General features: G+C 37.5%; 1 protein-coding gene across 2 annotated transcripts in view; it reads right to left on the bottom strand.

The window, feature by feature from the left end:
• PRUNE2 (prune homolog 2 with BCH domain) overlaps positions 1-12,855 on the bottom strand; it is a 148,438-nt gene that overhangs the window by 56,270 nt on the left and 79,313 nt on the right. The window contains exons 7-8 of one of the 2 annotated variants that reach the window (XM_074856165.1): positions 7,978-8,136; positions 428-6,989 (exon numbers count right to left, since the gene is read on the bottom strand). The exons of the other annotated variant lie outside the window; for it this stretch is intronic. Coding sequence (XP_074712266.1) covers positions 428-6,989; positions 7,978-8,136 — 6,721 coding nt within the window. The remainder of the gene's footprint in view (positions 1-427; positions 6,990-7,977; positions 8,137-12,855) is intronic. 2 annotated transcript variants of the gene reach the window in all.

Here is a 12,855-nt window from a genome sequence, read left to right as displayed (position 1 = left end):
TTTTAGTTTTTGAATTACTGTTTCAGTCATCGTGATTTCTTTAAATCAGTACAGTGAGATAAAGCTCTTCTCAGTTTGCTTTGCTCTGTTAATGTGTACTTGAATTTTATAACATCATCATCACCATCATTATTGTTAAAGATTATATATTAACACTGCAATCATTCCTAAGGGACAAACAATTCAGTCTCCCATATGCTAGGCCCTGTACAAAGAACAGAAATAATGTTCCTACTTCAATGTTTAAAAGCTTTAAAACTTTCTAGAAGGGTGATGCTAGAAGTCTTCCCAAAGTACAGAGTTTTGTACATCAGGAAGACACACAAACTTCAAACTTCCCCCAAAGCCCCATCATTCAGCAGTAATACTCCAGCCACTTCCTTCTTTCTTTGTCTTATGAACGCGCTTTGAAAGCTGGTTTTCTTACCATCAGGTGATCTTTTATCTCCACCTGGCGGTGAGTCGAGACCAGTGGTTTCTGCTTCAGATTTTCCTATCGAAATCTCAGAAGCTCCTAGAGTTACTTCAGACACAGAGAGTGAAGGTACTGATGTGTGATTTTCCTGAAGGCACTCTGTGGATGTTTTAGGCACCTGATCTTTAATGCTGCTGTCTTTGGTCATAAGGATGCCTTGTGCACCTTCCAAAGGAGTTGGCAGTGGTAACGGTTTTTTCAAAGAAACACTGTCACAAAATGTCTGCTCTAACAAGAGCTCATCCTTTGTACACTCTCTGATGCCAAAAGGTTCAGTGTCAAAAGATACACAGGATGGTGGAGTACACACCACTGGTGATTGGTCACCGGGCATTTCCTTAAACACAGGAACATAATTTTCAATTACATCTTCAGATTCTTTTGCTGTGTCATCAACAAGTTGATTATTTGAATCAGATTCATGGCTTTTATTACCACCAGGCAGAAATGATTTGGGAAAGAGTATCTGTTTACCCTTTGTTTCCCCTTCTGCTGCTTCACTGCCTACTACTGCCAGTATGTTCATTCCACCACATGTGCTTGCCAGGACATTAGTCACTGATCTGTTCCTGATGTTCTGTTCTATCCCTGTCTCGGATTCATCCACACATTCTTCTGATACATCTAGCTCATCGCCAGTTATTGCTGTATGGTCAATATCAGAATATTTTCCAACTGCAGCCAAGGCACTAATTTCTTTTAAGCTTTGCTCTGCCCTGTCAGGTAGACTGAAATCCACGGGAACCAAACGTATCTGGGAGGTTGCTGTTTCAGCTGTATCGCTTGGTGTTCCCTGATTGCTTGCAGGAGTAAAACTTTCACGGAACACGTCCTTCAGATCTAAGGATGTCACTTCTAAAAATTCATTGGTAATTTCAGACAACTCAACTGATTCAGTAACAAGTTTATTTTCAAGATTACATTCGTCCAAAATTGCAAATTCAGGAGTCTCCTGAGTATTAGAAGAGATTAGCTGATAGGATTCATTGGTCTTTCCCTGTTCATAGTCCTGGGGGCTACCAATTTCAGACTGTGTCTCCACCTTCTGCGTTACGAACAGACGCTTTGAATCAAAATCTGCCCCTTCACTCATATGTGACCATGTGTGAATCAGCTGACTATCTTTGTCCTCAGGGTCTACCCCACTCTGAGAAGATGGGATAGAGGCATGCTTAGCTTCATACTCCCGGCACACGTCAGGACTGTTTGATGCCTCTGAACTATTGTCTTGGTCACAGTGGCTTAATATATCAGGATTTTCACCATCTGTTTTCAAAGTGACAATCTGCTCAGCATTAGTCCACAGGTCAGGTTCCACTGAAAATAGCTGGTTACTGTCTTGTGTGTTATCCTGCAAAATATCTGGGATAAGTGCAGTTTGGGGAACTAATATACTCCACCCTGGACTTGACTTCTCTGTTATTTCACAAGATAAGTCTTCTACAGTGAAACCACCTGGCAGGGAGTTGTGCACTTCTAATCTTTCACAGGTGTCCTGCTGTTGTTCTTGAGGAATGAGACTTGCATCTCCCTCATTGTCTTTTGGCAGATCCAGTACAATGATTTCTTGAACTGAAGTATTTGGCATACCTTGTTCCTCATCTGAAAAAGGATTCTGTGAAGTCAGTTGGTTTTCCTCATCTGTAGGAAACAACTGCTCTTTCAAGCCCCTTTCTTCTTTATCCAGCATAAAAGGATCAAATTGTTTGAACTGTACAGTGTTTTGATTTATCTGAGTATCAGGAATATTCATAGGATGCCTTTCTTTTTCTTTTTCACCACAGTACAGGGGTGTAGGCTGATTTTCATCATTGCTTGCATTAGTGAAATGTGCTTCTGTTAGTTCTTCATCTTGTGAAGGTGTTTCCCAGGAGTCCTTACTATTTGTTAACTGGTTTGTTGCAGAGAGACTTGAAACAGAATACTCATCTTCCAACTGCTTCTCTTCACAAGGTTGTGAATTCCACCATTCTGAACTGCCATCTGGAAAACCAAATGTTCCTACTGTGGATTTTGGATCAGTTCTTAAATCAGCTTCCAGTGACACACTCCACATATCTACAGCTTTTGAAGAACATTCTTCTTTGTCTCCAGCAGCAAAAGTCTGTGTAGTATCTTCATTCATTTGATGCAAATGAGAGTCTTCTCTGCTACCTGTTTTCTCATTGAAAATACTCACATGGGCTTTTTTCTGAAGTGTTTCCCAGTGACCTAAATATTCAGGAGTCTCATTACACTCCATTAGAGACCAGTCCTCCTGCAATATCTTCCTAGCTTTAATTGTTTCAGGATTTCCTCTGAAGATGCCTACCTGGACCTCCTCTCTCACCTTAGTTTTTACATCTACATTGTCTTCATTTGCTTCAGGACTTGTTGCACTGGATTGAGCATAATTCTCTCGAACTTCAGATGCTTTCTGCTGCTTGTTTTCAGATGTTGAATCTTCATGAATCACTTCTGGACATGCCTCTGAAATCTCTGAATCCTCATTTACGTCAGGACTTGATAAAGAAGATACAGTATCATCATCTACATGGGCATTCCAAAAATCTAAGCTTTTAGGAACTTTGTTCTGTTCAGTGCTTGTTTCAAATCCTTCACACTCATTCCCAAACTCATTCCTTTTAAAAGCATCTTCAAGATTTTTATTATTTTTAATATTCCATGTATCCCTACTTCTTTTGTGATGACTGGAAACTGGAAGGTCTCCCCACACATTCACAGATGCATCACTTAAATCAGGACTTGTCCCACTTGACTGTGCATAATCATGTATTGAATCAGTCCACACATTATCTTCTTCCAAATAACTTCTGATCTGTATATCCTTTGAAAGGCTACTTGTGGTGTTTGCCATTTCAAGGACTTCACTCACCTCAGGACTTGTTCCAGAAGACTGCAAATCTTCACGTGGCTGTGAATTCCAAGCAGATTGGGGAAAACTGTCATTAAGCAATACACATGGATCTCCACAAAAATTAGTAGCAGGGTCTAAATTTTCAGAGATTTCATTAATAGCAGGTTCTAAATTTTCAGAGCCTTCATTTCTCCCAGAACCTATTTCATGTGAAAACGAATTTTCTACCACAGACATATCTGTAATGTCAGGAACACTGACATATCCAGAAGAAGAACTCTTCTTAAACTCATCTATGAAAGACCTTTCATGAATCCTGTTCAGTTCGGAGCTATTTTTGAAAGATGCTAACTCAGAATTACAAATGTCTGGATAGTTCGGAACCACTTCATGTAAGCCCTCATTCGCTTCTCCCAGCACTTCTTGTGGTTCATTCATCAAAAGAATTGATGTGGCTGGGCAACCACTCTTTCCAGAGCCATTCCAGATGCCTTTTCTTCGGGGCATTTTAGAAGAAATACTTTCAGGATTATCACTACCCTTATCAGAACTTTCAGAGATACTTTCCATCTCAGGACTTCTTGCATCCTCTATCCCTGTAGTCTTCTTTTCAGCTTCTTCAGAAAGCAGCTGTGAAGTTTCACTGTAATTGTAATTTTGTGGTCTGGAGTCATCAAAAGATTCATAATTTCTGCCTTCCTCAGAAGCACTTGAAGAAGATTCTACGTTATTCTGCAACAAGTCCTTCCTCTCTGCCTGACTAATTGGATTACTTTGATTGGAAAATGACTCATTCTCTGTGACTAATGCTTCCAAACTAATACTATTCCTCATTTTTTGTGTGGAGCTGGGAACTTCTGTCATTGACCTGTTTTCTTCCGAATCTGCGTTATATGAGTATTCACTGTCCTCTTGCACTGGTTTATTACAAATGTCACTAATGGTTTGCTGTCCACTTGTCTCATCTGTTCTCTTATATTCCTCTTTTCCTTCCTGAGAGATGACAATGGCCTTGTCCCAGCCTTCCTCACAATCCTGCTCACTCTGTAAACTCCATGAATTCAGCTGCTGCGCTGAATCCTGACTTTCCAGCTTTTCATCAACATCAGCAGTGTTTTGTGCTGCCTTCTCACTAAGTATCTCACTCCCTGTGTCATGTATTTTCAGATCCAGACCATTCCCAGTGTCTGAAGTTGGCATAGATGTATCTGTGTCTTCTACAGGAACACTGCTCACTGTTTCTACATTTTCAGCTGCAGTTTGTCTAGTATTTAATTTGTTCTGTGGAGGTGATAAGTCATTCACTGTTTGATTGTATACTGGTCTTATTCTTCTGTTTTCAGATACAGAAAAAGTATTTTCACTGGTACGTATCTCAGTTGGAAAACATTGATTAGTTGTTTGTTCTGAATTAAGGAAAGGTTTAGCAGAGGCAGAAAGAGCAGCAATTTCAGCATTTCTTTCTTGCAACTGGGTGACATTATTTAGGGGAGTGTTCCAGATGTCTGTGTTTCTGGCACTTGAAAAAGGCATGCTTGTGTGAGATAATGGTTCCTTATTTGCTTTCTCAAGTACTTTTGGCTTAGCCAAATTTGGGTTTTTCAATTTATCAATAACTGTTTCTTCCTCAAAATCTTTGTCGTCATTTTCTCTTTCATCTTCCACATATGTAGGTGATACATATGAATCAGATGTTGAATAATTGGTGTCTGGTGGAGAAACAACTACATCTTCACCTATGTTTGATGAAGTAAGATCTGAGTGTTTATACAAGAAGGTATCCTCCCACGGCACCACCACTTCTGTTACTTCTTTCCTGATGTTTTTATCATATGTATTCCAGGTCTCTGTATTTTCAAATTGTTTTGGTCTATGTTTAGGATCACCAAATACATTTTCTCCCTCTGTTTGCAGCTTGGAATTATTTTGCATATTGTTGAAAACAGAATTTGTATTTTCAGATTTTCCATATTCCTCTACTGAATAATATCTTTCTTTCTCCCAGGCTTCTGGAGATACCTGGATAGGTGGATTTTCAATCTCATTGTCTGCTGTGATTTCTGAAGAATGTGATAAACTAGTTTTTGATATGGCCCATTCCTCAGGAATATTAACTGATTTTTTTTCTCTGTCCAGTTTGGGCATGGTCCATACATTTTCTGAACATCTAGCAATATCTTCTGCATCAAACTTAGTCCAGACTTCATAAGAGTCTTCAGCTGGCTGACTACTTTTCCCTTCACCACTATGCCATGCATCTGACATCACAGGTGTTGGATGACTGACCTTCCACGGGTCAGTAAAGTTCTTCATTTCTTGCTTTGTCTCCTCTAAAGAAGCAGTTTGCAAATGCAAATGTTCACTGTTTTTCTCTTGACTCTTACGGTTCCAATTATCTTGTTTAAACTGATTATCCCACAGACCTGCTCTCATGTATTCCATTTGCTTTGGCTGTTTTTGGAGGAATACAGAATCTGAGGCTCTTCTATCAATATGTTGTCGCAGCAGGGGACTTTCTTTACAATCTTTCCACAAAACAGGGCTCTGAAATACAGATTCCTGCTCACTTGAACTCCATGTATCAGCATTTCTGGACTCTAGGTCAAAGCCATCCCACCAGCTCCCATATCTAACACGAGACTGAGAATAATCTGTGCCATCTATGTCATTAATTTTTTTTATGACATCTTGTGGGAAAAATAAAGGCTGCCCATTATCTAATGGTGAAGTTTCTACAAGACTGTTCATAGGAGTTGGTGGAATTCTTGAATCAGCAGATTTCAAGATTTCTGATGAAGAATGACCTTCAAGTAAATTGATCAAACCTGATGTTTTCTCACACACTTCTCCTGGATTCTCATCAAATTCAGCTAAATTGTGTTCCTCATTTGTTGTCATAAGTAAGTCAGTTGAATAATTTGCTCTATCATTTTCTGGCAGGTTTGCCTCATCAAGTTCTTTCTGTACAGTAAGTTGTTGTCCTTCTGATGAATCACTATTAAGGAAATAGTCGTCTGCTGGGGAACAATCAACAGAACGAGAAGATGACTCAGATAGAGCTGTAACCACAGGTGCTAGATCAAAATTGAAAAGATCAAAATTATCACTGTTGTCTCTAGACTGAGGTTTCTGTTCTTCAGCTATTGCTCCTTCAGGAATAGGGCTATAGGAATCAAAGCCAGGCAGAAGACTGTGATGGGAAGCAGCACCTTCTGCAACAGGGCTATCATCACTAAGGAAAACAGAACTCTCCTTCGAAGACCGACTGCTTCTAATGGTAGCCAATCCACTGTCTGGACTCACAAGGTCTACATTAACATCAACGTGCGCTTGCATAGATCCATTTAGATCTTGAGGATTTTCTAGAAAATTGGCAGAACTGGGCTGTGGTTCTACATCAGAACCATATAACTCCATAATACCAGAAGATCCTTGTGAAAGTGGAGCACTTCCAGCAACAGCTTCAGTAGAAGAAGTTCTACTGTTTGATACCATTTCTGGTTGCCTTCTATTTATAACTTCCTTAACTAGAAGAAAAATTTCATCACAGGTCACCAAAGAATTTTCTTGATGATAAATGAGAATTTGGTCACATCCACATTCTAGAGGATCCAGCTCCAAACAAGGATTCTGACATTCTTCTAATTCACAGCAGATCTGTTGAAAAATAGGATGTTTAAAAAGCCATTGCAATCATGGGCATAAGGGCACATACTGACTACTTCACTGTGTAACGCAGCCATACCTATCTATTCCTACTAATCTATTTCTTAGCTATTTCGCTGTAACAGCCTTATTATGATCTCTAAATAGATGAAGTATTAAAATAGAAGATCAATACAAAATATGTATTGCATAATTGGCCAGAATATTTACTTGAAATTATACCATTTGACTTTCAAGTTCACTTTTCATTAGCAAAAGAAAATCCAAATAAATATTTAGTTGCTGTCTTAAGAAATCTGAGTAAAATATGTAAGGGTACATGAGAAAAGTATTTCTAGAATGGGATAATTAGATTTGTAAAACAAATACATTTATATTTGACCTTGAAAGCAACAGAGTCATTTAGCCACCTGCCCCTAAAATAAGAAGTATTTTAAAGGTTAAAAAAGTTAACACAGAGATGATTTCTTCCACCTGGGGACAAATATAGTAAAAAAAATGGAGAGCACCCAGCTTTGGATAAATTAACATCCTAGTAATAATTTGGCTTCATTTCAGAGCTTAAATTCTTTAGCAATAACATACACATAGATGAGTTCTGGTCATTACCATTTACAAAGTGTTTGCTTGTCCCTCACTGACAAAGATTCATTTGTGTATATCGCAATAAAAAACTAAGCCAAAACTAGTAAAAAAAAGATCATTCTGTTTTAGCTAAATTGAAAAATCTTGTCTCTTTCTGGATTTCTTGTAACCATACACTTTTTCTATTAGGCTGGTCCGAAATGATCATAAATATCACAATCTTTCATTTTGCATCATATAAATAATGCAGCCATTTCAAACAGCTACTCAGATGCCAGCCAACTGTTGCTACTTTTTGACCCCACTTAATTACTCAACACTTTGGCATATACTACTTTAAAAAAACATTTTTTTTCAGGAGAGACATCATTTGATTCTTTTTCCAGGTACTTACTTGATTGCCTAGCTCTAAGTTTTCCGAGTATACTGCTATTTGTCGTTTTGTTTGCTTCTCATCTGACAAACAGTTGGCCAAAATGACAAGTACATCAAACCCGTATTTATCTACGAACACCTTCAGATCACCAATGAGATTCCTGTGTAACACGCAGTCCTGAAATATGGTGAAAAATTGAAAGAAATGTCAGCATCTTTGCCTTGCTCTTTCCATCCAAATCTGTGGTGAAAATAGCCAGAAACGTTAATAAGCATCAGTGTCAGTAACTGGCAACAGAATTCCATTCCATTTGTCAAAACAGCCACATGCTTAAAAAAAAAATCAAGAACCAGTCTCACAGCACAGTAATGGACTTTCATTTCTGAAGAACTCTAAAATACTAAATGTAGGTTGGAACTGCTTGGAACTGCTACTGAAACAAAATTCTTACTTGTTCCTCCTACTTGCTTTTGCAAGGTTGCTTGAAAGTATTGGGCTACTGCTATTTCTTGAATAAAACCCCTGTTTTATCAGAAAAATGAAAATATTTTATGAAATTTGTCATGTCTATTTATTAACAGATGTTAAAATAATAGTACTGAGGTGCAAAATCAGGCACTAAAAAGGAAATTGTATGTGCTAACTTAATTTTGCAGCCCTTTATATGTATCCATTATGATGTTACATGATTGTATACAGTTTTACCATGGATTATTCCTTTAGATTCCTTTACTCCTGCTCTTTGAATTCTGTGCAAGTCTTCAAAACAGTACCCCCCCAAAATAAGGACAGAGGCAAACTAGTTTTAAAATCTCTTTGTGTCAAAAAAATGCTTATTTTCACACACACCCAACACCAAATACACAGGAGGTAAACACTGCGATTGTCATTCCTATTCTCATTGATACAATGTTGAATTATCTAGATTTTGCAACATAAACCATACATCCCTCTTTTTCTCACCTGGGGACGTAATGCACAAAGTATAAATGTCTCTTTTCAGTCCTCAGTTCTGATAACTTCGAGTGAACAAAGTCTTAGAAATTTTGTTTTCTCCTTTATATTCCTGCTATTTGTATTTGAGATAATTTTTTGTCATCTTCTGATGCTGCCAAGCTACACTGGCCCTGAATAAACAGCAGTTCATCATGAACACAACTGTATAGGCAGATTGACATGTTATTCCCCTGCATCTGTCTCCTACCTAATAAATTACTGTTTTGTTTACATATATACAAATACTATTTATTAATCTACTCAAATGTGTCCACAAAATGCATCTCCCTCCCTGTAAGTTAAACTTAAAACAAAAAATTCTGTTTGTCAAATGCTTTGGAAATAGATTCTTTTCCCAGATTAGAAATGAAGTTCTACTTCGATGTTCACATAGCACCTAAGTTTTATGTGAAATTCACACAGATTTAATGCACAAACAGAAGTCAGCTGTCAGTTTACTGGTGGATATTCAGATATGAAATCTGAGTAGGATGTTAAGGTGAGGAATTATATTATGGCGAATAAGGTCTGAATGTCCAAACCAGTAACATTTTTCTGAAGACTCAAGTATTGGGTATATTCGAAAAAGTACCAAAATGTGCTTAAGCACTGAAAAGCTACTTCAGTCATCCCATTCCTAACTGCAGTTGGAATAATTAAAATTTATTAGAATAATAAATTTGAACTAGAGCAGATTCAAAACCATCTGAAAAGCCCTGGTAACTCCTTATCTCAGTTACCCACTAACAGACAATTCAAGAAGATTGGGACTTCACTGGGAAGGACATAGACCAATCAAGAATCTAGTCTGCAAGATGTTTTTATGGTTGTACATAAGGTAAATAAATGTTCATTCTAGAAGTCCAGTCTTCAAGGCTTCAATCTTCTGTATTGCTTGTATCAACTGAAAATACAAGGAATTAGAAATTTTCTATTAAAATATTGTGACTAAACTGAAAGCTTCACAAAAGTGACACTGACTGAGTTCATATCTGCCATCATCTCAGCCCACATCTGGCACTCACAAAGTGGTAAAATCCTGCTTTCTGTAGTATTTTGATGGAGGAACCTCTTAACCTGCCTGCATGGCAAAGGAAAACTCCCCTGCCACAACCATCGCCAACTGGAGAGTCAGTATGTGCATGCTGGGCAATCGGAGGTGTATTTCTAGAGTTTAAGGCCAAGGACCACTAGGGCAACATAGAACAAGACTATGAACAGAACAGAACAAGATACAATATTTGCATGGTAGCAGCTATTTGTTGGTGGGAATAATTACCACAGTAAGGCTATAGCACCAAACACCATACAATGAAAGGTAAGTTTTACCAGTCAGAGCAGGAACTAAAGCTGTAAAGTCCCTGAAGGTGCTAAAATCTGAATTTGACTTGTGTCCTGTTTTTTGCTGATTTATGTCATATGATCAAGAGCAACACTGACGAATTGCTATAGCAGCAAGTGATGCAGTAGCCTGCTGCTGTAAGCAGGGAAGTTGCCAAGTATGTATCCCTGGTGGAGCAATTGGACTGGAGAGCTTCACATTGGGCCACATTAATATAAACAATAATGGATCTGTACTACCTATGTAATTACCTGACTCAGCTACTCGAGGTTCTCTCAATTTCCTCCATGCTTTCAAACCTATTATTTAGACTGTGTATTTTCTCTTTTTGAGGTTCTCAGCATGTTGATGACTGAGAGAAGCATCAAGATAGTTCTGAGCAGGCTACCCATGCCTCTCCATTGGGTACAAGCTGCAGAAGGAGATCAGTTATGTACTACATTTTTTTTCTCTGTGCTTCACATCCAGCTTGGCCTTTGGGGTGTGTTGTGTTACACATATTCCTTGGGCACAGAATAAACTTAGCCAGCTAACTCTACCAGAGAAGCCTGCAGGCAGACTCTACTTGGTACTAGCAATTACATCACCGGTGCATCCTTGCCTTTGTCTAAAAATGCAGCAACAAGTTCTCATATGAACCTCCTTTCTGTTTCACAGTAGAAATGAGGAATGAAGTTGATTCCTTGTAAGAGAATCCTACAATAGCAAAAATGACCAAGAAGTGGAAATCTTTTCTGTGAACAGGGTGTCTCCAGCATGCTGTGCACGGATTGGAGGCTTATTCAATGCTACACCCCTCAGGGCTCCCACCACCTAAAGAGATGTAGGATTATGTATAGTGTTTTCTCCTTACAATGTTAGCGCTAATAAACAGCATTTTAAAAGATACCTCACAGAGTTTGCATGCTTTTCTTACTGGTCCATCATAATGGACCAGCACCACCTGGTGCAAAATACTATCAACTGATGAAAGACTGCTCAGAGCAGCATGGGAATGGGTTTAGGTGTGCCAGCACCATACACCACATTGGAAGAAAACATCTTTAAAGAAAACATGCGAATTAGTTGAGAATTTAAAAGGGCAAGAGGGCAAGAGATGTTTTACCATCACATCCAATCAACAATATTACTGAGGGAGTCATTAAGGCATGCCAGAACACAGTCCAAGTGAAGCAAAATGATCACATTTATTACTTTAATCCATAGCCTGTCAATGAGAAAACTTACTGACAGAAAATCATTATTCAGCAAAGGTATAAAATCCAAGACCCTATTCATTCTGTGGCATGAGAAATAAGATACAAGCTTCTCACATCACTATTATTAAGGAACAATTAATATTCAAATAATACCTGACAACATAAGTTACTCAACTTTCCCATAAACAGTCATTTTAATAATCAGCAATAAATGTTTCTCATAAGTTGTTACTTTACTAAGTGCATCCAGAAATTAAGCACAGGGCAAACAGACCTTGTTAAAAGAATAGGTCAAAGAGTAAATTTGCTGGAAAATGCTGTTGCTAAGCTATTGAATATAAGTAAAATCAGATTACATCTCTTACAGCATCATGACTCTACCACATCAATTTTTTTGGTTGACTGGACTATTAATCAAATCATAAAATCAATTATTAATTTTAAAATAAGCATAAAGTTTAAACTAATACCAACAAGACAATTCAGACTCCCTTCACAAGCATTCAAACATTCAAATAAATAGGCAGTTGCAAACAAGAAACTCTTATAAATGACCAAAGACTATATATTGAAAGATATGGTAGACATATGGACTCTTCCACAAATTTGCTAACCTAAGTAAACAACCAGAATGCTGCATGTACTGTAAATGCTAACAGAAAATAAAACATTTCTTTCAGAAATGAAAAATGCTAATCATTTCAACAGTTAAACTGCTACATCCCAAATTAACTACAAGCACTGTAAAATATGCTGCTGATGAATTAGTATAGTAGGAAATACAGTGACATATAGTCAAACCATGACAAAGGTCAGTCAGCTATTCATTCTTATACTACTTTTCCCTACTTTATTAGCATGTGCTGGCTTAAATATGAATTAATATTTCCATAGTGTACGGCAGGTAAACAGCATATGTAAACATTGTTGTGATGCCCTCTAAGTAACCTATAACAAAAGAATTGGATTGTCAGTATATTTGAAATGTAATATACTTGAAATAAATAGAATCTAGTAGTAAATGTATTTTGCAATATGGATACTGGAGGAATTTAGTGTTTTAGCATTTGTTTTGTTTTGTCTAATGCATATAAATAGTTTATACAATGCTACCACAGAACATTCTGAAATGACAATTTTTTTTTTATCATCCAGGTAAACAGAATAAGGAAGTTAGAAATCAACAGACGTTCAAAGGATTTTTGAATGTGACCTGTTCAGTTATTATGTATTTCAGTTATTATGTATTTCTATTGAGAAATACCATTTTACGTAGGGTGTATATTGTTGAGAAACTTTTTTCTCTGAAACTCAATTTTCTTATAGGGAATCTCTTTTTTAAAATTGGATAGTTAACAT

The sequence above is a fragment of the Strix uralensis genome, chromosome Z, assembly GCF_047716275.1.
Source record: "Strix uralensis isolate ZFMK-TIS-50842 chromosome Z, bStrUra1, whole genome shotgun sequence".
Classification (NCBI taxonomy): domain Eukaryota; kingdom Metazoa; phylum Chordata; class Aves; order Strigiformes; family Strigidae; genus Strix; species Strix uralensis.
This window is presented reverse-complemented; position numbering and strand designations above follow the sequence as displayed.